Consider the following 24,916-nt stretch of genomic DNA (forward strand, 5'->3'; position numbering starts at 1 on the left):
TAAGATTTGCGTAGATGAAAGATCAGAGAGGAGGTCTGTAGACTTTGTGTTGCTTTCACATGACAACTGAGGTTGGAAGGGATCTTGGAAGGTCTGTAGTCCAACCTTGTAGTCAAAGCAGGGTCAGCTTGAGGTCTAAGTTGCTCAAGGCTGTGTTCAGCTTAGTTCTGGTCTTGAAAACCAAGTGGAAGAAACCATCAAAGACAAGGACTGCAGAGCTTCCCAGGCCACTGCTGGACCATTCCCATGGGGGAAAAAGTATTTTCTTATGTCCAGTCTGAACCTCTCGGGCTTCAATTTGTCCATTGTTTCTTGTCCTCACTTCATTTACATCTGCAAGTAACCCTTCAGAAAGATCGCTGGACATTTATCCAGATATCTCCATTGCTTTAGATTGTCTCAAAGATTATTCAGTGTTTGTACTGCTTGTGGTCTTGTTAGATTTTATAAGTGAAATTTCTTTTAGCAGAGGGTGCAGTTCAGACTGCAGCGTGATTTTTTAAGAGTTGGCACATTCAGTATGCCACATGTAGTATAAGTACAAAATAAATTTGAACAAATAGAAATTTTTACGTTTGGCAACCTTGTCTTCTGAAACATAAGGAAAAAATGTGACGTCTGAAACATTTGCATTATCAAATGCCTGTTCTGAAAGCGGGAAATCAAGAGTGGCTTTGTAAGTAACAAAGGGAAATAGATTTCTTTTTTTTAATATTCTGCTGCATTTAGGACTCAGAGTTGAGAGATTGATTTTAATTTCACATAGGAAACTTAGGGCATTGGCAAAGACAATTTGTGGAATGGTAAGTCCTAGTAGTCTTGGTTGGTTGTTAACCCTACTGTGACTGGCAAAGTATTTATTTTAAAGTTTTCTGGCGTTCTTACTCTGCTGACCAGAGATACAAAGTACACAGACCAAGCATGTGGAGACAGTCTTACTCTGCTTTCATGTACCAGGGCAGCCTGAAATTCTGGTTATGTATGAAAATAGATGTTTTAATTCTTTCTGTTCTCCAGGTAGATTTTTATTTAATGACTATAAAGTAGGTAAGTGGTATTTTCAAGCTCTGTTCATAGATTTCTCATTTATTTCCTTACGGCTTTTTGATAGTTAGTACATGCTGAGCTACAGTCTAGAGTCTAGTCTGTGCACAAGTTGCAGCTTAATTAAAATTGATTTAAAAACAGTTTCAGTAAGCACTAACTCATGTGTGAAGATTCACTGAGTTAAGTTAGGCTAAGTTGTATCATGCATATATGTAATGTACAGGAGTAATAGGAATCCACTTCTTAATTCATGTTTGGGTTTTTTTTTTTTTTTTTTGGGAGCATTATCTGAAAGGGCTTAAGCATCGCTTGTTTGTGTGTCGCTCCGCATTGTCACTTGAGCTGTCTAGGACCTGCTATGGCTGTGTAAGGTACATTACTTGTTTTATTTTTAAATCAGTAAAACCCCACTTTTGAAAAGGGACAATGTTATGTTCTCTTCCTCTCTCTAGTCCTGATGCACTGGAGCTTTTGGTGTATTGCAAAGATCTACAATGATTGCTTTCTGAAGCCGGTGCCTTAGGTAGTTATTTTTCTGCAGTGGTACAATAGCATTCTTGATGTGCAGAGCTGCATAGAACTAGCCAGTATTAAAAACCTAGTATCAAGACTGTGAAATATTTTTTAATACAAGACCTGACTAACAAAAAGTACTGTTTACTGAAGTGAGTAGCTTTAATAGAGCAGAAAACTAGGAGCAGCTGGAACAGGGAAGTCATGAAGTCATGGGGAATCTGAACTGTGAAGTGGTTGCTGCCTTCATTTATCTACTAATTTATTTTCCCTTTCTTATATTAACTACTTTCCAACTGGCAAACAACAGAATTGGGTAAATGAAATCTGTCATGATTTTTCTGGCCCCTCTCTGCTCTTACTTCTATGTAAAGCGGCATTTGTTGCGTTTTCCATAACCTTTCTGTGCAACTTCCTAAATACCATTTTTTTGTTCAGACAAAAATGTTGCAGGCATACATACTCAAAATACGTGGCAATGCAATATGAGTGCCTACTGAAACTCAATGTAATGCTCTGAGACGGTCTGCATCTTTCTCTTTGTAGACATTGAAAACGGTCCTACAATCACAATGCTATTGCAGGGGAAATTTTGCTGAACTAATAATTGTTGTGCAGTTGAGACACCACCACAAGTATTTCACTGCTGAAGTCAGCTGCTGTGGAAATGAGCTTCCCTCCCATTATTCGGCCCATACCAATGATCTCTCAACTGCCATCATCACAGAAATTCATGGGGAAACGGATCCACTCCCACTCATTAGCATGAAATCAAGCACCAGATCTTGGAAAGAATCTGGTAACAGAGCAGCAGGCAGCCTGGCGCGGGTGAGCAATCTCCACGCGCCGCTTTGCAGGGCAGGCTGCCTGTTGATTCAGTTGAAACACCTCATCCCTAGGGTGTAGCGCGTGGTGATACTCAGCCTCAGGGTGATGAATACATGGATCACTATGCTTGAATCCACATTCCTGAAGAAGGGGTGCAGTCTCCTTGACAGACAAAGATGGCAAGAGTTTTTAGCTACTGTTACTATGTAAGCATCCGGGAGTACTACAAATAGTTCCCAATTTAAAAACCAAACCAAATCCCTCCTCTGCTTTTCAGGGTGTGGCAGTCCTTTCAGTAGTCTGATTTGGAAGCCATAGCCTACCAGTATCTAAAAGTGGCAATTGCAAAAGAAGAAAAAGATACTCCCCCCCAAAAAAAACAAACAAGCAAATCCTCCTGAAGGAATGAGGGAGGCTACACCGTAGGTAAGGTTCTCCTCTTCTTCATATATTAGTTTTGATGGGCCCCACGTATGTGTAGCATGTGTTAGTACTGAAAATGAAAACTTGGCCTTTACTGTGCAGTACAGCTTAACATGATGTGGGATAAGCACAACAGCTGAATAGTGGCTTTTCAGCATTGAAACTTTGGGTGTTTGGATGGAAGCATTGACTGAAGTGAATTAAGCGCAATTTCCTGTGTTATTAGGCTACAGAAAAGTACAGAAAAAAACAACTGGAACTTGCTGCTATGTTCTAAAAATCTCTTCCTGCAGACTTATGAATTAAAAATTCTGTAATAAGAAATTATGTGAATATTGGTTCAGTTGGTACAAAGAAAAGTAAAATCGCTAGATGATGTGTGAAAAGTCACTGAAATACTACAGGAGACTTCACCGTCATGATGTTGAATGTCTCTAAAACTTTTAGATGCTCAGGTTTCTGAGTGAAACTTTCCACCCTGCTGCAAGTCCCAATTTCCATGTGTTGAGAATGGGCAAAGTTGTGTGCTTGTTCACTCACAACGTGGACAGTACCCAAACCAATGAGTATGAAATGCTAAACGGTATGGCTGATCTTTCTGCCACGTGATAAACACTGTAAAGTAGTTGAAAACTGCAGGATCATTATGTTAGTATTTTTTGAGGGGAAGACATGGTTTGAAAAGTGCAAACTGAGATTGCTCCCTGTGACAGAACAGAATATAAAACATTTTTTTCATTCAGTTTTGAAATCTTCTCATCTCTTGTCTGTATTGGAAGAGGAGGATTCTGCAGTGTTAGTTAAAGCAGTATTTTTCCTATGCATGGGCAATGGAGGAATCCAGAAAGTATAGGATGTATGCTTTCTTTGCTGGTATTTGTTTTCAGTATCAATTTATAACGGCAAAAAATGATGACATCAAATTCTTTAAAAACAAATCCATGCAATCTGGTTTTTGTTTTCACTGTCTTAAGATATCAGTGATGAAGTCTGTTTTTACTAAGTAGCTAATGACCCACTGAAATAGCTCCACTTGCTGAGACTCTTTCTGGGAAGATTGATTAAATTCTTCTATGTACTACAGTAACAAAGTAGATCTAGAGTGCAACCAACACAGGAAACATTATGAGCCAACCAGTCTTCCACAAGTGATGGTTCTTATACTGAAACTAATGAATATTGCAGAAATTTGGAATGCAGAATAGGACTGGTATGACTTTTCAAATATAATTGGAATTTGTGGAATGGTAAGCTTTAGTGATCGTGCTTGTTTTTTAACCCTACTGTGACTGGCAAAGTATTTCTTTTAAAAATTTCTGGAGTTTTTACTCTGCTGACCAGAAGTACAAAGTACACAGACCAAGTATATGGAGATGGGTTTACTCTGCTTTAGAAGGATTAATAGTTTCATGTTAAAATTGAAAGACTCTCCAACATATGTAACACATTATGCATCTTAATCTACCTTAAGTAAATACCACATATATGACATTGTCCTTCACTTGGCATGCTAGTGGTACAAAGGAGTTAAGAGTTTAGATTTTGTCTGAGCCACAAGGTAGTGTTAATTCTTGTTAAAATAAGTCATCCACAGTGAGCACTTAAGGGAAATTCAGAGCTATTACAGCAGATGGCCTGCCAAAAATCTTAAGTCATTTATGACAGTCTAATAATGTTAAATTCTTTGAACATGTGTAAAACTGGGGAACCTTGCAGGTCTAATTCCTGAAAATGTGGGCAGCACAGAATTGTATAAGAACGCTGATAAATGAGTTGCACTGTAAATTCACACGTTTCTTTGTTATGTGTTTGATTTAATGGAGTGTTTGATTGTTGATAGAAGTTCAGCAGCTCCTCAAGGAAAGAGAAATTTTTATTTACCCTTATTGAGATTCTGTGTGGCACCTGCAAGGTAAATTTTTTTTTCCTCACTGTTTTTCTGTCTAGTCAGATACCACCAAATTATTTTTAACCAGAAAATTATGAAAAGGATTTTGGCCTTCCAGAATTCCACATATGAGCTGCTTTTCTTTTCCAAATAAAACACGCATGATCGTGTAATAGTGCAATACCATAATGCTGTAGGTGCATAAGGTGTAGACCTTTTCAGTTTATTTTTACTGCAGTCGATCTTTCACACAGCATGACTTTTCTGATCCTTCTGAATCCACATAGCTTAAAATTATGGAGTGAAGTCCAAGTCACATGCTTGATACAGTTAAATTTTGCTAAAATGTCTATACTTTTACCCCATTTTCTATGCTGGTAGGTTCACTAAGGAGATTCTTAATTTCTTGCTTCAGTATTATTTCAACTGGAATCTGTGGTATATCAAGCTGTCCCTGAAGGATTTTCTTCTGTGTTTATCTGACACACAAGAAAAATTTTTCTAGGAAATACCATTGAATACTATGGTTGATTGGAGTAGAAAATATGTTGCTATTAGGCTGGAATGTAAGGCTTAGCAGAAGAGAAAAGCAGTAGACAGCAGGAAGAAGAATCATGATACATTTGTCACTAAAATACTTCAGTGTGCCTGGAAGTCCAAGTAGTTTTTAATGTTTTTACAATGGATTTCATATGTATGCTTAGTGCAAAAATGTTTACCTGGTTTCATACTATTCAACACTATGTTTATTGCTGTCAATGTGATTTTTCTAATGTGAACATTTCCCAATCAATTTATGGTCTGTTGGAACTTTATCTTCATCTTATTTGTAGAAGAGTATTTTTCCTAGGATTTTATTGGGATAGGACTTAACTGTTTTTACCATTTAAGGCTGCATAATGTCCCCAGCTGAAAAATCTTCAAACATTTAGACTACAGCTTAATAGTTCATTTTGATTTCTGTTTCTGGACAAGAGTCAAATATGAGACTTCTAATCTCAGTTGTGTCCTCTTACAATAAACTACTTTAAATTACTGTAGTTTCCTTGTGCTAGAGGGACATCGCAATCATGTTCTCATGTGTTGCCTTTAAGAAGAAAACTAGAACTGAAATTTGGATCTAGTCATTTTTTAGACCATGTTTCTATATTGAAGGACTTTTTGCTTTTGAACTACATATAGATTGAATCAGTCCCAAAACCAAATTCCAAGTCTGAACAAAATAACAAAAAAAAAAAAAGCGCCATATAATTATTACTTCTCCTTAGTGTATGGAACTTACAGTCTTTGCTGCTTTACGCACATTGCACTGTGGTTTGGATCACATTGGACTTCAATGGTATTTCACTAGATACACATTAATAACACCATAGTTTTTCCCCTTCCTGGTAGTATTCTTAGGTCTTTATTTTCAGCTCATTGGCTGAATTTTACTGTTCAGGCTGACATTATCCTCAACTTTGTGAGGTTAGCTACATTTAAAAATAGGTTTAATAAAATTTGCTGGCTTGTTTCTAAGAATAAAGTTAAAAAATAACCCATCTCGCTTCTAGTTTGTCAGCTTAAAAATGAAGGCAATGACATTAGTTTCCACACATTAGTTTTGGAAATAACAGTTTGCCTCATAATAATCAAAGGTCTTTCACTGTGTTAAAGGAAAATGAATTTAGATTTGTGAACTTGAGACAGCATGTATTTACTAGAATTTCTTACGTTTTGCTTCACCTTGAACTGTCTGCCTGGGTATTTTATTCTTTTCCATCAAAATACCTCCAGGTTTAGAGAGTGTACTTAATTACTTAAAAAAACTGAGGTTTTTTTAGTTTGCTGTGGTAAGGAACTTGGAAAATTCAATAGGAAAACAATAGCTGTTAACAAATTTTCAGATTTGAGCAGTGTAGTTAATAGGCAGGAGAATTTCTGCTTCAGCATTCTACCTAACAGGAGGAGGCTTGAGGAATGATGAGGCTTATGCTTTTTTTATATGTTGCTCTGTATTTTTCAGTTTGATTTCCTTAGCATTCATCAGTTGAGGATAAGTGACCTAACTTGATTTGCAAGTGCTTCATCTCCTCTGTTGCAGGAGACATAGGGGCTCATACTTTACATTGGGCACCAGAAATTTTGCCTCTTGCCAGAGAACTGCAAACGGCATGTTTTTCTCGTTTATATAGACTTTTTATGAATTGCTTGTATGAAAATTAGTAGAAAATATTCTTTTGCAGCAACTACTTCAAAGCTCATCTTTCTGCTCTCAACCTGCAGAGCTGGAAGTAGCTGGAGTCTTGGAGGATCTCTTCTTTTTTTTATTCCTTTGGTTCAGTATCTATCCCAAAAGTCCGTTCTCTTCCTGCTCACCTGTGCAAATCCAAGGAGGTTGTATGTAGAGCTGATGCCCCACTATCAGCTCTTACTCTGTTGGGCTGTGGGGTTTGGGGCAGAGTTTTTCCTTCCTGCTGCTCTGCAGAGGTAGTGGTTTGATTGATAGTAGTACACCAGCACCTTGTTGTCTCTGCTCTGTAAACCTACCAAGTGAAGGTTAATCTAAATACATGATGATTCCACGTAGGTATGAGATTAGGATCTTGTGCAGCCCACTAGGAAACCAAGGCTTAATGTCTCTTAATTTCATGAATGTTTATGATAAAACGTTTGTTCCAAAATACTTTTTTTTCTTCAAATGTCTCTCTTCCCCTGCTTTTATAAATTACCATTTCTTCCTGGTTAAGCATTGATCTCTTTAAGGCATAATTTGTGATTGTATGCTTTTGTAGCAATAAACTTGATAACATGAGCTTACGAATTTCTTGCAAGGATGAGGAAACATGATCATTTGTACGTTTCTTCAAAAAAAGAGAACTATGTTGTTATTGCTTAGGAAAGTAAAATACTTATGGTGCTTTTTCAGTTACTGTGATCTTTATTTGACACATTTTAATGCAATTAATTTCCTCTTAAATCATGCACTTTGTAATTTTAGTACCCAATAACCAAACTGTGCAGTGCTTCTTAATCCTTGTGTAAAATGGTATGATATATCCTGTGTCTTATTGTACCTTTTCATTGTTCTAAATTGCTTTGGAGAAATACTTGTGAGCTCTTCAGTGAAAAGTGTCTGTGGCATGAGAAAAGCTGTGTGTACCTGTTCTCATACTCTATGCATTCCTTGTGCTTCAGAAATACTGATCTAATGATATGAAGGTAATTGGCAGTTACTGAAGTTTCAGTGTAAAAGTTGTTTCCTTATCATACCTTTTATATTACAAAATCCTAGCTTCTAGATCTTTATTGCAATATTCTTTTATAATCTGCCGGTCTTTAGAGAAGTTAATGTAAAAAAATTAGAAATACTTTAAACAAAAAGTTTGAGTTAAAGCCACTGTTCTGGTTTTACAACTAATCGTATATCTTAGTGTCGAAAGACAGCTATCTTCCATTTCTTAAATCTGTTTTTATTCATTGTCTCACTCTGAATTATGCCACCAGCTCCATATTGCTTATGTTTCTCTGATAGACTCTCATCATTATGGCAATTCTCCCTGGTCCTCGGTGAAATTTTCTCTATATCCAGGAGGTGTTTCCCAGCTTGGCAAGATTTATGCTGATCTAGAATAAATAGTAAAATTTTTTGTTCCAGTAAGAAGCAGTGAGTTCTTACTGAGGTGTCTGCAGCCTCCTTAGAGCAAGTATTGAATTTCTCACAGCTCTGCATTAAAGCAGGTGAGGGATGGAGCACCCCAGAGCTGCGCTTGGTTATCTAAATAGCATGTTGAGTTTATTTCTGCTTGGATTTATGATCGTATCATCACATAAGGTATGTTCTTAAATAACAACCTGCTGCTTTTTTAACTTAAGAGAACTTTTATGGAACTGTTGCATAATAATTATCTGAAAAAACAAGACACCCAGCACACTCTCAGTGAAAACAGTAGCATTGGGAAAGGGATGACACAGGAAGGTTTTGGGCTGAGGGCTTTTATTCCCTTTAAAAGTGTTCGTTTGGTAGAGCTGCCTGTATACACACTCAAAAGAGAAAAATTTGAATCCCCTCAAAAAGTTTTCAGCAGCTCTGAGACTAAAAGTGGATGTTTCTGAGCCCCCCAAAAATATCTCAACATAGTGATACCTTCTTGTGGTTTGAAGTATTTTATGATCCTTAACTGATAAAAAGTGATTGTAGTTTCACCAGGAGAAACTTGTCCATTTGGACTGTCTGTACTGCAGAGAGGGCATGCTGACATGCCTGTGAGTAGGCATAGCTGTATGGCAGGCTGTTTTGTGAGCAAGACCGCAATAATTTGTGTTTTCACAAAAAATAAAGCTGGTTCTTGTCAGCTCCTATTTTCCCCCAAACAAGGTAAAATTAAGCTGTGGTTTTTCAAAGGCAGCTTAACCTCTAAGTGTGTCCAGAATTTATCTATAAAATATTCTTTACCTTTTCTCTCTTCCCCTCCTCCCGCCCAGTCTCAAGTAGATGAATAGATATTTGTCAATGTTTATTTTAAAAAATCTTGTTTGAACAGATTTGTGTTTTTGTTGTGTGGGGTTTTGTGTTTTATTTTGGTTTTGTCGGCTTACTTTTTTTAACAGTGTGAGCATATGAAAACAGCTTATATCTGTAGTTGACCCATTGCTCTGTATGATCCGTTACCTTCCCTGTCAGCTGAGAATCCCCATCTCAAATTGAGTTGTGTTCCCCAAACATTCAAGCACTAGAAGCAAAGCACCTGTTATGTTTCTGTTTGAGACAGTTTAAAGGCTATCTAGTCCGTGATCCGTGCGTGCTCAGCACTGACAAATTTGACAGTTCTGATTTTACAGTTCTAGATGAAAAAAATAACCAATAGAGTCTTCATCAGCAAACAGATTGGTGACAGCTGGTAGTAGATGTAGATGTATAGCCAGGAAAAAAAAAAAAAAGCCAAACTTGCAACTGGGGAGAGGAGAAATGCAAAGTGCCTGTCTTTGAGCACGAGGTGTTTTCAATGGCTGAAGTTTCCCAAATCTAACTCATTAAAAGTATGATTGAGGCAAAACCTGGTTTACATTCAAAGAGGTCTCATTGATTAAAATTTGAAGAAATTTTCATTCATATGCCTTCCCCTAATTGTATATTTTGGATTAATGTTTTTGTGTGAGTCTTCTGTTTCTTCCCACAGTAGTAATGTGCTGTGTTAGCCAAGTGAAACTCTTACACTATATGAGGGGGGAAGAGAGGTTTCTGTATATGTTACTACATATTTTGTATTCCCTAGGTCTTTTGGTGAAAATAAATATTCTCTTAGATATTCTTATTCTTGTAAATATAGCATACTGGGAAAGTAAAATCCAAAGGGCACACAAGAGTGAAATAATTTGTAGGGAGGCTAATGAATAAGAGATGCACATAGCCTGCAAATATGTAATGCTTTGTCCTGATTTTGGCTGGGACACAGTTAATTTTCTTCTTAGTAGCTGGTATAGTGCTGTGTTTTGGATTTAGTATGAAAATAATGTTGCTAATTATCTAAACTAATGTTTAGTTGTTGCTAAGCAGTGTTTACAATTAAGTGAAGGGCTTCTCAGCGTCCCAGGCCCTGCCAGCGAGGAGACATGAGCCTTCCGCAGGAGGGGTGCAAGAGTCTGGGAGGGGGCACAGCCAGGACAGCTGACCCAAACTGGCCAAAGGGATATTCCATTCCATATGACATTATGCTCAATACGTAAGCTGGGGGGCATGCTCCAGGGAGCACCGTGGCTCAGTGGCTAGCTGGGCATTGGGCAGTGGGTGGTGAGCAATTGTGCTGTGCATCACTTGTTTTGTGTACTTTTTTATCATTATTATTATTATTACTCTCTTCTGTCATACTAAACTGTTCTTATCTCAACCTACGATTTTTACTTTTTTTTAATTCTCTCCCCCATCCCACTGCAGGGGAGGGGAGTGAGCAAACAGCTGTGTGGTTGTTTTAGCTGCCGGCTGTGTTAAACCACAACATGCTTCACATTCAGCGCTGGAGATTGATAATGCCACAAACTCATAATAGACCACTCCTGTTAGATGTCCCATTTGTATCTCCACTAATGCTGGTGTAATTCTTACTCCATTTTCTAGTGTTGCAAGGCAGTCTAGTCTTCAGTGTTCCAAGCAGAAGAATTGTTTGGTCAGAAGACTTGTGCTGCTGGCAAAATACAGCTATTGTTGTTCTTCTGTCCACCTCCTCCTATCAATTCTCCCATTACTTCTTGTTAGACTGCGTAATGCTTTTTACCCCTATATTTAAATGTTAACTGCTTAGACTGATTCTATTTTAGTAACTTTTTTTCATCAGTCTGTATTGGTATCTTCTTTCCCTTGCCTCCTTATAATTTTAGAGTATTCATTGGTTTGCTAACTTCTTGGTTGGGTAATGCCTAAATTTGCTATAGTGTGTTTCTAGTACTGTATGAACAAAGAGAGAATTACTAGCGGGACCCCTGACAGTTGAAATGGTACTTTCCTTTTTAATGTGCCATCACACAATGATAATTTTGTTTAATTTTGTTCTATGGTATATTGCAAAATAATTCTAAAACTCTTTATAGCGTTTTCCTTTGTCAATGGGGCCTTCTCTCCTGTTTTTTTTTTTGTTGTTGTTGTTTTTTTTTTTTTTGGTACAGATTTCTTACTTTCACAATCTCTTTGTAGTTACTATTCTACCTCAGCTATGAACATGTTCAGAAAGACTAGACTTTATAGAAAATAGTCTGGTCTGCTATCCTTAGAGATTTCTCCTTTTTTCTCTCAGATTTGATGGTAAACATTAGTTTTGGAATCTTTAATAAGAAAGAACAAGACATATCCTGGGGCTTAATCTCAGAGGAAACATTGCCTTAAGTAAACATTAGATACTTCTTCTTTTTCCCTCAAAACACACTAGGAGTTTCTCTAGGTTCCTTTGCTTTTTGATACTGCAATACATGCATGCAGCCCAGGAGCTGTTTTCTTTTAGTTATGATTATGATGGCCAATGACTCTGAAAGTGTGGGCTGAAACTGGGTGGAAAAAATGCTCTGGATTTTGTCTGGTCCTGTAATGTTACTGATACAGTGGGTGGAGGAATTCAGTTCTTGTTAATTTTCTCAGGGATGTATTAACTGGCATCACCTGAATCCCTTTGAGATGATGTGGCTATCAGTGCATGAGGGCACACTTCAGTTGTCGTACTTGACCATTCCTTGTGCTTTTTCCAGCTATGTTTCAAATGAATTTGTTGTGTTTGTATTTTAACTTAACTGATTTTTTGGAGGCACTTTTTGCTACATAAATCCTATTGTAACTTAAATCTCACTTCACACTTGGTGATGGGTTTTACTCTCCTAGTGTACTTTGAATTTGCCTGGCAATTTCAGAGTAGGACAGCAGCAGTAGTTTTCTTTTTCTTTTCTTTTTAATGTATGTAATACAATGCAAGTCTTCATTTACCTTCCTCTGCATCTAGCGTACATCTGGATTTCTGTGTGGACCTGAAGTGTTTCTCTAATTTTGTTTCTTTGTGGTTCTTTGACCCATTTGGGTATGGGATTTGGATATATCACTGTACTGTTTCCATAAATCCTCTTTTTTATATTATTATGGAAGTAATACTATCTGTGCTGTGTACATCAAATATGGATGTCCAGGATCTTGTGTACTAAATAGTTTTGGGAAGAAGAAACAAACAATGTGTGCTGTTGCATTTAGATGACAGTAAGCTTTAGTTAGAAAAATCAAAGAACACTAAGAGGTCTATGCTTCTTTCTGGTTTTGTGATCCCATGTGAGCTTATACAACACAAGTAATTATTCATGATGTGCTGGACGAAAGAGAAGAGTTCTGTTACCCACCTTGTAACACACATGAATCATGAAAAGCTTTTTATGATTTGGCTCAAACTGTAAACGGATGACTTTTAGCAAGCCTGAAGGCTCTAAGCTTTTTTTCGGGGAGGTGGGGGGATATGATATTAAAAAAATAAATAGAATGTATATATCCTTTTATTTTTACTAGAAATTAGAAGTGACAGGATGTGCCACATCCTTAACTTTTGCACATTTTGGTGGTGCTGCTACTGCCTTTTTTGATGGTATTTTCAGTGATTCTTCAGGCTTTTTTAGTATGGTTGTGTTTCCTTAGGTTGTGAAACAAACTGTTTGCAAAGGCTGTCGTTCATCTTTGTTGTTGCCTTTGTCTCTTGCTGTTAAATGTGAATGGACTGGTGGGTTGAAAGAGATGCGTTAGTCTTGTGCAGCAGAACAAATGGAAAACAAACTGTCAGAGAGGAAGCAACTTGGGCAATAGTTCTACACTTGATGAAACCTAGAAGTGTCTGACAACTCCCTTGGAGCTTCATTTGACACTGCAGTGAAGTGAGTAATTGTCTTCTCCTGTTCAGAGTAGCACCTGTGCATGTGTTTAACTGTTTCGCTGACTCAGCATTCATTTATCATAGCCATGTGCTACTTTATGTAGGCTTCTAAATCATACTTTGGCACTGACTATCTTAATACATTCAGAACTTGATATTGGTTTTCTTCATGCTTTCTTTAAGCACAGTGTGAACGGAGTGGAGAGTCATAATTTTGTTTTGCTTTTCTTTCATTTATAGGGAGTGTGCAAGAGATTAAGGTCAGAGAGGCTCATTTTCCATTTTGGACATGAGGTTTTGTGATTTGTTTTGGCTGATAGTAGGGAAGGGACTCCTGTTGCTTTCCAGCTTCTTCCAGGGAAGTTAGGTTTTTGACTGCATTTATTGCATCCTTGTGGTTCCTAAAGCCCTGAACTTCTGGGTGAAGCCTTGACCCCAGAGCAGTCCCTCTGATACCAGATAAAACAAATGATCTCCTGCCTTCTGCCTGATTGCTATAGAAACAAAGATACTATCCTTCATACTTGTGCAATGTGGCAGCCAGCAGCTTGACCATCAAAAACTGAGCTGCAACCTTTATTTTATCCTTGAGATAGTGAAGACTTTATTTTCTTGAGAAACCCACAAGTTGTTCTGGATTTTGGACAGAATTCAAGCCACTGTGTTTGTATTATCGTCACTCAAAGGAAGAATGCATTATGACCGTGAAGTCTTTTGAAGTGATATGCTCTGAACAGCAGTATCATATCTGGTTTGTCAGAAGTCAGCCAGTTCTTTCTTCTTGACCTTATTTCCTCCAAGCCCTCTCTGCTAGTAGCAGAGTTGTCAAATATGTCCAAGAATGAATAGAGCTGTGTCATTTGTCTGGGTTTGGTACTTAAGCCTGTGTCTTATGTCATATTCAGCCGGTGACTACGTAGGGATATTGAAAGTCATTTGCAGTTTGATCCTTTTCAGACTCCGGAAGTGTGGCTCCTCTGAAATACTGAGAAATTTTTGACAAGGGGGGTTGGTGAATAATTTCAGCCAATGAATCCAAATGTATTTCTTAGTGGTCTGAAGGGAGAATTTGAGATTCCTGCTCCAAACAATTATGTGGCTGTTTTAGTGTCCTGTAACATTTCTGTTAGGTAGGACATCACCAGCACTCTGCTCTGTAAAACTGCCTCACTTCATTGGGAATTTGTTTTCCTCTGTCCTGTTTTATATTATCCTGTCTTTAGTGCCATATACTTGTCTATCTTTCTGCAGCACAGGCTGTCACAAAATTGAAGATGTGTAGGCACATGTAGAGGAAGAGTGCTTTTGGGTTCAACCAGTGAACCTCGCATGCACTCATGAAGATTAGCCAGGTTAAACAAGAGGATTACTTTGTCCTGTGAGGTGAGTGGTGCAGTAGGTTAGCAGGCCTTAAGCTGGGGTCCCTGTATTGGAGTTTGGATCTTTATTAGTCTGTGTTGGGAAGGAGGAGCTTGAGTATACTGGTCACTGTTTAATGTGGTTGTGGCCTGTCAAAGAAGGTGACTGGTATTTAGTATTTTCATCTGTGCTGAACATCACTTCAGGATGGCAGTGGCTGTGTAAGCATTCATCTCTGTTAGTAACAATAAAATGAACAGCAATCTGTTAGGTTTTGACTTCATTACTGTTGTCATATAGATGAAGATGAACCTTATTAATCTGATGTTTTAAAAACATGAAAGCAGAGTCACTGGTTGTGTCTCTTAAAATTGGTAGTCTTTCTCTTCCTCCCTTTTTTGTAGTGGTAAAACCACCTGTGCAGCAGTACGGAAACTGAAGAGTCTGCAGCTTTAGCTCACATTGTCAAATGCATAGATTCTATTGTATTAACTCAACATTAAGATATTCATACAGTTAAAATTTAGTTTTACATCCCCTTTTCTCCCTCTCTCCTAGCTGTGTGTGAATTTCATTCAAATACCTTGAGTATTTTATCTGCATTCAATTATTCCACTGCTGTCCCCAGTTGTTCCTATCATTAATATTATAACTGTCTGCCTTGTTTTCCCTCCACCTTTCACATTATCTCTTCAAGGTTTGAGATTTTTTTGTGCTTGTGTGATCTCATACATCACCACAGCTATGGAGCCTGCTGTGTGTAAATTAGACTTTTTTTAATAATCTCCTCGAGTTTTCATCAACAGCTTGGGGTGGTTAACCAGTCCTCCCGATGTAAGTGTGTGCGGGGTACTAGAAGCCTGTTTTGTTCAAAGATACCTTAATTGAAAAATAAAATGTAAAGGGAGACCATATCCATAAGTATAAACAAGAGGAGGAGGGGAGCAGAGTTATGGTTGAGCTTTCAGCCTTAATTCTGGATTTCAAGAGCTCTGAATGCTTGGTTTGTTAGCATTAATGTTGCACTAACTTAGGGTATTTTTGCATGAGAGTGTGTGTGTTTAATCAACTAAGCATGAAATCCCTTGCTTCTGCTTGTCCCTATTAAATAGTGGCAACAAAAGAAACAGACAGGAGATGGGTCCAGAACAAAGCACAAATAATGGAGTATTTCACCCCAAAAAGGAGGGTGAAACGAGAAGTACAATGAATAGGCAAAGACAGACTTAATGGCCAGAGGCAGTGTAATGTGTTGAAGAGAGTAGTAATTCAGGGACATTTGCTGCTCAGAGCTTCAATCTGTGATGTCTGTGCAGCATATATATCAGAAGTGTTTGGCCACCCCTGCTATAGATACAGTATTTAATGCTTTTCCCCAAGAAGTCTCCGTAGGGCTTTAAAAGGACATTGTCTAGGATTGTCAGCTCGAATACTGATCCACCTAAAACCGGAGTCATCTGGTTGGAGTAGAAATCCCTGAGCAGGAGTAGGACTGTCAGACTTCTTCCCTTAGCTCTTGCATATGATTATACGTGCACATGCAGCATGCATGCACACATACAATTAAAATGAAAGTAACAGTGGTGCTGAATATTGCACAGTCTTCTGCAGACTGCAGCACCCTACTACTGCCAGTTTCCTGGATAAATGCATCCTTTTTTCCAAAAAGGAGCAAATGCATATGTTTTTTTCAAGATAGTGTATTATTTTCTGTACTTTAAAATCTGCTTGTTCATTTAAAAAAAAATAATAAATTAACTCCCAACTCTCCCTGCCTGCCTCTCTTTGCCTGCCTCTTCTCCCTATCCAATGATTATAAGGAGTTTTGAGTGTGATGTTCTCAAAAATCATGAAAACTGACACTTTGAAATGCCTCTCCCTTTAAAGTAAGTCAGGTCTTACCCTGATAAGATGAAAGGGCTTTAAAAAATGGTGTTGCTTTTTTTGTTGCTAGTAGTGCGGCTGAAATGCGTGACCATACCCCAAACAACATTTCAGTGACTATGTCAGCTAGCTCTGCTTGACCCTGTATTTGCGGTAGTCAAATGTTTTCTTTCTGTCCTCTCCAACACTCCCTCCGAGTGGCCTCATTTGGGTTTGGAGTTTGTTTCATAATACCTAAAAGGCAGCCTTTTATTGGACAGTCACTCATTGAGCAAATCAGGTTTGGGAATCAATGAAAGAGACTTCCAGGTCCGTATCTGACAAGAGTTTCAAGACTGGTCAGGCTGCTAATTCAAATTTCTCTTATGCTTTTTGGGTTGTCCAGATGGAATGGAAAGTATGCCAGTTTTGGAAAGGACTGAGCACTTGTGAATTGAACAACTCCTTCACAATGTTTTTGATATATTTGTGTTTTGGATTTCAGGAATGGCTTCTTTAGTTACAGTTCTGTGCATTTCAGACTGCACTGTAACATATGATGACATCTTAAGTAATGGTGTAGCTCTAGTCTGTGCTTTATAAAATATTTCAGGACACATTTCCAGTCCATAATCAAAAGCAGAGTATAAGATGTAACGTTATTTGCATGGTCAATGACCTCTGAATTTTCTACTCTTCACAGATCTTGTGCAGCCACTAGATGCAGCTGCCAAAGTTGTGACAATAGAGGTTTAGTCTCTATGCTTAAGTAGCCCTGACTTTGTCAGGGACCGAGTAACTTTAAGCTGCTGAGAAACAGGAAGGCAGTGATTGAACTGTTAGTGTGGTGATGTTTCCAATGGAAGGTATGTTCATTGAACTTGAGTAAGGAGGATTGCAAAACAAGTTTATAAAATTTAAATATATTATTACAAGTATCCCCTAAAATGTGTTGTAGAATTTCTCATGTCAGCCAGTGGTAAGTGTTAGCAGCTTAAATTTCAATAGCTTTTTGAAGCTGGAATATTTAAAGTCTGTTTTCATTCTAACCAAACTAAAATATCTACTGAAAGAAATTAATCTTGCAGAAGAACAAAGCCATGAACATAACAAAGGTAGGGGAATCATATCAAATAAAATACGAGCGTGGTCTGGAGGGAGCCATTTTCCTGTCTTCCAAGGTTCTGGATCTGCTGTATCTCAGGAACTGTGCTTACTGGTGAAAGACGAGTTAGCGGGTGGCGGATCTCCATATGCTGCTTTGGACGTGCAATTTGGCCTGGATTTTTGATCAAACAGCATGTAAAGATAGTCCAGAGCAAGCTAAACTGTAAGGAATCTACACTAAGAGACACTGAACTTAGCAAAGCCAGCCTGTGGAGCCCCTCTGTCACCCACAGAACCTCCATATGTGTTCTACAAAGAGCGATAATCGTATTTGACAGAACTGCAGGTTATTAAACATCGTCAAGGCCGCAAGAGTCGTGTCTGGTTGCATAAGAACTGGCACAGTGTCTGGACAGAGAGAAGCATGCACTTTCATCAGCTTATCTATTCCTTTATGTTTTTCAATATGACATCAAGAAGTTGTTGCAAAGATGCTGTGCTGATGGGACAAATTGAATCCTTTTTAAAGACTGGCTGCAAAGGACCTGACACACAGCCTTGGGAGCTCTGGCAAGCTTGGAAGAATTTTATGTGGCTTTCAGCCTGATATCCATTAAGTAGAAACTCTGTTTGAAGGAGCTTATGTTGTGCAATGAACACAATTGGCCTTTGTCACTTAAGTACCAGAGTAGAATATTTGCTGTGGCTTTGTAGAATCTGTGAGATAAGTATAAACTTACATTAGTGAATAAAGCTAGAAGGCATGTTTACTCTGTTTAGCTATGAACACACGTATAGGCCAAACCTTCTCGGAAAAAAAATCTTTTTTTCTGTCACATTTTGATAGAGGCAAAGCTTTTATTTTTAAAGTTTGTTGCCTTTGGTTAGCTTTACTACTGTAAATGTTTTTATTCCTAAAATATTTCTTTTCACATTTTTAACAGGTTTTGAAGGAATTTTGTAACTTTCCCTGAACTTCTCTTTTGCTTCTTTAAACCAATGAAGACTGTTTTGGCAGCACGTATATAATAACTTAGCATCTATACGGAAAGAATGCAATAAAAGTTCTGCATTCAGTGAGCTGTCTTTTTATAATCACCTTCTCTTTGGATGACTTGCTCACAGAGCCAGACCCCACTATTTGCAGCAATGCCTTACTGATGTCTGTTCAGTTTCTCTTCTCCTCCAGTAGTCCTCAATGAGAGATCCTGGATAGTCACATAGACAAACTAGGTTAGGGTTGTAAAGACTGGATTTCTTTACCCAATGCGGTGATTGGCTTGTGGTTAAGATGGGAAGAAAGAACTGGAACTACGTAAAGACAGAATGTGTGAGAGAGGAGTGATTGCACAAACATGTTTTCCCTTCCTTGTTACAGCAGATGTATTCCTCTGACATAAAGGTGTCAGATATTGGGGAAAAGGTTTTTGTATGTATATTGGGGTGGTGGAGGTCTATCTTGGACATTAGCAGGTAATTATACCTTATACCTTAAATATAAACTTCTTAGCTTTCCCAGAATGGTATGTTTTTAGATTGTTACATAAATTTTTTCTGTATTACATATAAAGAAATATCTGATGAACCTTACTAAGGACTTAAAGGACCTTTTTGATGAGCTTGGCCTACTTTGGCAATACTGTTTGAGATGTGAGCAGAAGTCTAAAGTAGGCTTTGTGTAAGAGATTTATTCTTGTGGTGGGTTGACCCTGGCTGAGGGCCAGGTGCCCACCAGAGCCGCTCTATCACTCCCCTTTTTCATCAGACAGGGGAGAAAAGGTACAATGAAAAAAAAACTTACGGGTCGAGATAAGGACAGGGAGAGATCATTCTCTAATTATCATCACAAGCAAAACAGACCGAACTTAGAGAGGGAATTCATCTTATTTATTACTAAGCAAAACAGAGTAGAGGAATGAGAAATAAAACCAAATCTTAAAAACACCTCCCCCCACCCCTCCCATCTTCCCGGGCTCAACTTCACTCCCGGGTTCAACCTCCGCCCCCCCCAGCGGCACAGGGGGACGGGGAGTGGGGGTTACGGTCAGTTCCTCACGCGGTGTTTCTGCCGCTTCTTCATCCTCAGGGGGAGGACTCATTGTTCCCCCGCTCCAGCGTGGGGTCCCTCTCACGGGAGACAGTCCTTCACGGCCTTCTCCAACGTGAGTCTCCTCCACGGGGTGCAGACCTTCAGGAGCAAACTGCTCCAGCGTGGGTCCCCCACGGGGTCACAAGTCCTGTCAGCAAACCTGCTCTGGCGTGGGCTTCTCTCTCCACGGATCCACAGGTCCTGCCAGGAGCTTGCTCCAGCGCGGGCTTCCCACGGGGCCACAGCCTCCTTCAGGTGCTTCCACCTGCTCTGGCGTGGGGTCCTCCACGGGCTGCAGGTGGAATCTCTACACCCCCTCATCCTCCCTCCATGGGCTGCAGGGGGACAGCCTGCTTCACCATGGTCTTCACCACGGGCTGCAGGGGAATCTTGCTCCGGCGCCTGGAGCACCTCCTCCCCCTCCTTCTGCACTGACCTTGGTGTCTGCAGATGTTCTTACATCTTCTCACTCCTCTCTCTGGCTGCAGAAGTACTCTCTAACTGTTTTTCTCTTTCTTAAACATGTTATCACAGAGGCGCTGATTGGCTTGGCCTTGGCCAGCGGTGGGTCCGTCTTGGAGCCGGCTGGCATTGGCTCTATCAGACACAGGGGAAGCTTCTAGCAGCTTCTCACAGAAGCCACCCCTGTAGCCCCCCCGCTACCAAAACCTTGCCACGCAAAACCAACACAATTCTTTATATTGTGATTAATTTATACTTTTCCAGGTAGAGCTGGAGATCTGCATATGTATGACTAGAGTTATGTCCAGCAAAATTTATTTCTTTACGAGCTGTACTCTTTAACAGCTGATATTGTAAGGTAAAACACATGAGAAAGCGAGCCCAGGAAAGACATCAATAGAGTGAAGTTCTCTGATTCTTTCCTGTGACAACAGGTAGAGCCTTGCCAGCAGCTGCTCAGGAGCTGCTCTGATGCTTACACCAGGTTTTGCATGAAATTGGCACAGGAAGCAAACTCAGGTATACCGCAGAGTTGAGAAGGCCATGCGTCCGTGTTGCTGTATGTGCACTGTTTGTGCTAGTCAGGAAATGGATGTCCCTTTTCTCAATTCAACTGTATGAGGTGTAGGTGAAAAGTTAGGGGTATATTTATGGTTTCTCATAAATCTGTTCTAGATTTTAGTTGAGGTGGTCTCAGTCTATTAACTGTTGATTTTGTCAAAACAGTAGGTTGGAATAATAATTTATTTGTCTCCAATGCTTTTAAATTTATAAACTTGATTTTTGGAACCTTGTTGAATAAACGTTTACAAAGAAAGTAACTTCTTCCTTTTTTTTTTTTCTTTGCTTGTTTTTCTCTACCATGACAGTGTTTTAGAGCACTTTGCTGCAAAGGACCGCCACCTCCGCGACCTGAATATGACTTGGTTTGCATAGGCCTCACTGGTTCTGGCAAGACAAGTCTTCTGTCACAACTTTGCAGTGAAAGCCCGGAGAATATAGTGTCTACCACAGGTAGGATGCTGCCTTTATTCCAACATGTGCTGTAACATTGCCCAAAGGTAACTTTTGAAACATATAGCAAAGGTGATAGAGAACATCAGCTTAGTTATCTTGCTTTTGAAAGTACCTAATGGATTGCTTTGAAACTACCTTTACTTACTCTTTCACTATTTGGTCATACATTGGGGAATATCCATGAAAACATACAATTTGGAATGCATTGAAAATCAAAATGTACATTGTGCTGTAATGAAGTAGAACCATTGGAAACATACAGTAGCAGTGTAGTGTAGACACACATTAAAAGGTTTCTTTATTCTCTTTTTACTTTTGATTTTTAAGCAATCTTGTTACATGGACAGAAAAGAGGAGAATCTGCTATAAAATAGAATGGGACAGTGATGCTCTGAAACTTAAGTTGGGATTTATTTAATCTCATGTTCGGTCAGTATTACCTTGTGTGATAGCAACCAAAAGAATAAATGTAATGGAAACATATATTTCTAGTGATAGTCTTTTCTTTTTAGATCAGCAAAGAGACTTGTTTATGTAGTAAGGGCAGACTGAGATCAGAGAATCAATTTACAAAACGTTTCAGTGGCATAGAGAAGATACATAAAACCAGACACAACAACCACAGCTAAAAGGTATCTTAAGTCCAAAAAATCTGAATATGCATGCTGATATAAATGAACCAGAATGCCTAATACTGACAAGAGTATTTTGATTAAAAAACCCACCCAACCAAAAAATCCAAAAAAACCAAAACACCACCAGAAAAAAGCAGAAACAAACATGTGGAGTGAGAAAAAGGAATACCTGTCTGCAAAGTTCAGAAAGAGGACAGATTAGGTCACAGAGATGGAAGAAATCTGGTTCTGTAGCTGCAGCAATTTACTAAGGTTGATTTGGTGAGGGAATAGATAATGAGTGTTGTATGAGTTACTTCTTTTTATAGTTACATGGTTTTATATTGTAGCTGTGGTTCATGGGCTTGAATTTTATGATTGTCCCTTAGCAACCCTGACTGGTTTTCAGTATATCTTTGTTTAAATTACAAGAACATAAGGTTATTTAATACAACTGTAAGTAAACAAAATAAAACAGGTACAAGAAAATACTGATACTCATCTGCAATGAATAATTAACTCATTGCCTTCATATCGATGTTATTGGGAATGTTAAAGAGATCTGACACTTCATATAATCATAGAATGGTTAGGGTTGGAAGGGACCTGAACCCTTGGTTACATCTAGGTTCCAACCTCCCTGCCATGGGCAGGGACACCCTCCACTAGACTAGGTTGCCCAAAGCCCCATCCAGCCTGGCCTTGAACACTTCCAGGGATGGGGCATCCACAGCTTCTCTGGGCAACCTGTTCCAGTGCCTCACCACCCTCTCAGTAAATAATTTCTTCCTTACATCTAATCTAAATCTACCATCCTTTAGTTTAAAGCCATTACCCCTTGTCCTATCACTCCATGCCCTTGTAAACAGTCCCTCTCCAGCTTTCCTGTAGGCCCCTTCAGGTACTGGAAGGCTGCAATTAGATCTCCCCGGAGCCTTCTCCTCTCCAGGCTGAACAACCCCAACTCTCTCAGCCTTTCAACTTCATTGTGGGGAGAAAGTGTCAATGCCTAACTCAAAAAGTTAGAAAGACATTGTACAGTAATTGATTTTTTTTTTTCTTCTTTTTTTCCCCTCCAGAGTTCACCTGGAGTTAGTGCAAGTTATACTTTAACACTTTACATCCTGAAATAAATAGAAACAGCAGTGTAAATAGCAGTGTAGATCTATCAAAGGAAATAATGAAAATATGATTAATTTTAAAATTAAATTTCTTACATGTTTCTAGATAGTTGCAACAAAATACGGTTATTTATTTAGGCAACTTGAGAAATGAAAATGGACTCTGGAGAAAACTAGGCAGGATACAAACCAAAATCATGCATATCTAGGTTATTTAGCTTATAATAAATTTACCCATGTGTACCATATCCGTGCTATATCAGAAAATACTGTTGAGGATCCAAGAATACAGTGTGACAACTTCTCCACTCAGTTTTCAAACTATAATCTTTTTTTATTTTTCTTTTTTCATCAGTGCCACTCAGATCCATTCCCATTTTTCCTCCTCTCTAGGAAGAATTTATGATTTGTTTTAAGATAACAAAAATATTTCATAATTATTCCCTTCAGATTTTCTTGAATTTTCCTCTACTGCATCTAGCACTGAACGTGGTTGTAGTACTGGAATATCTTATTGGTCTGATCTGGGAGATATCTTGTTTCTGTTAAATGATAGCTAATAAACTTGGAGTGAAACACATTTTTTCAAAGCTTCTTTACTCAGTTCACAGGTATGAATTTTCAAACTACTTGTGCTAGATGGAAGTAAATTGAATGTCTGTCTGGACATTTTATGCTGAAAGAGCAGATACAGTTTTTCTTGTATAAAATATTATATACACTTACATGTATGTATGCACTAAACATGCAGAATTTAGTATATGATATATTGATAGATGGATGTTAGATAGATGCTTTTCATGTTCCCTTTCTCTTGGCTGTCTAAATTTTCAATTAAGGGAAAACATCACACTTTTTAAAAGTTTTTTTTAGTTTTAAGTGTGTAACAGGCTAATAGAGGATTCATAGATGCTTCTAGTGTGCTTGTAACCATTTTAATGCTTACAACTTAGGTCTTTAAAAGGATCTTTCTGTTAATAACATGTATAGACAAGATTAATACTCTAAGTGTAACCAAAACCTGTGAAGATTAAACGTAAGAAAACAGTGATTTGAATTGCACATTGTCTTCCATGTCTCCTAAAAATTGCAGAAGGATCACTTTGTATTACTGAAAGTCTGAATTCTAAGCTTTAGTTCCAGATCCATTAAAAGATGGTTTTATAAAGGTATATTCCATACTAATTCCTTACCAAATGGTAGATGGCCTGGACAGAAGTTTTGTGCTGAATTTCATGTGTGCCTGCTATTTAATAGTATCATTGAAAATTTCATTGCTCATACTGATTTATTCCCGCCCTGATTCCACCTCCCATAACTGGAATGTTTAAACATCATATTGAAACAGAATTTATCATGCAAAGTCCTGGTTCTCGATGAAAAAAGTAGTCTTTTCTGAATGGATGCAGTTGAATTCAAATGACCTCTTTAACAAATAACTTACTAATGCTCTTTATTTCTGTTCTTAGGTTTTAGTATAAAAGCGGTGCCATTCCAGAATGCCATCTTGAACGTAAAAGAACTTGGAGGTATAGCATTTATTAATTTGATTATAAAAAGATGCAGCGTATAAAGTTCTTCATACCAAACTGTTACCTGTTGTAAATAAATCACTGTGGCTGGAATTGAAAACCTGTGTTTCACCACAGCAGATAAAGTTGAGCAAAGTTGTACAAATGCTGACTGCAAAGAAAAAAACCATAAAAAACAGGAGGAGCGGAAGACAGATAAGTGTGCTGTGTCCCCTTAATGTTATTTCTTGGATTGCAGTGGTTAAGTAACACAGAAATACAAGCTGGACTGTAACTGTAGCAGAGCTTCTGTGGCAGCTCAAGGAATTGTGTTCCCTGTGTTTATTGCATGTATGAGCTTTTACTATACAAGCACTGGCTCAGGTAGCTATGCGAACATTTGGCAAAACCAATGTATTTGCTGCACCACTGAAAGTGTTACAAAGACAGCCAACTTCCAATGAGTTATATTCTTTGAGATCTATTCTCTTGTTGGATTTGTTGGGTTTTGAAGGGATGGTTGTTTTGTGATTGTGGGTTTTTTTAATTGTCTGTATATAGGTAAGCTATTTGGCTGCCCAATTCTGATGCTGAGTCTTAAGTGATCAAGAGGTAGCTCTGTTTAAAGGAAGAAAACACTCTCCTAATGAGAGGTCTTGTGGAGTCTTATTTCATCTAATGTTCTTCTAGCTAAAAAAACCCCAAACA

At 38.5% G+C, this 24,916-nt stretch overlaps 1 protein-coding gene across 4 annotated transcripts in view; it reads left to right on the plus strand.

Moving 5' to 3' along the window:
- ARL15 (ARF like GTPase 15) overlaps nt 1-24,916 on the plus strand; it is a 235,624-nt gene that overhangs the window by 60,744 nt on the left and 149,964 nt on the right. For 3 of the 4 annotated variants that reach the window (XM_075741068.1, XM_075741066.1, XM_075741069.1), the window contains 2 exons: nt 20,815-20,959; nt 24,167-24,226. In XM_075741068.1, coding sequence (XP_075597183.1) covers nt 20,815-20,959; nt 24,167-24,226 — 205 coding nt within the window. The remainder of the gene's footprint in view (nt 1-20,814; nt 20,960-24,166; nt 24,227-24,916) is intronic. The other variant, XM_075741070.1, reaches the window with a different exon arrangement.

This window comes from Balearica regulorum, chromosome Z (assembly GCF_011004875.1).
Source record: "Balearica regulorum gibbericeps isolate bBalReg1 chromosome Z, bBalReg1.pri, whole genome shotgun sequence".
Lineage (NCBI taxonomy): Eukaryota > Metazoa > Chordata > Aves > Gruiformes > Gruidae > Balearica > Balearica regulorum.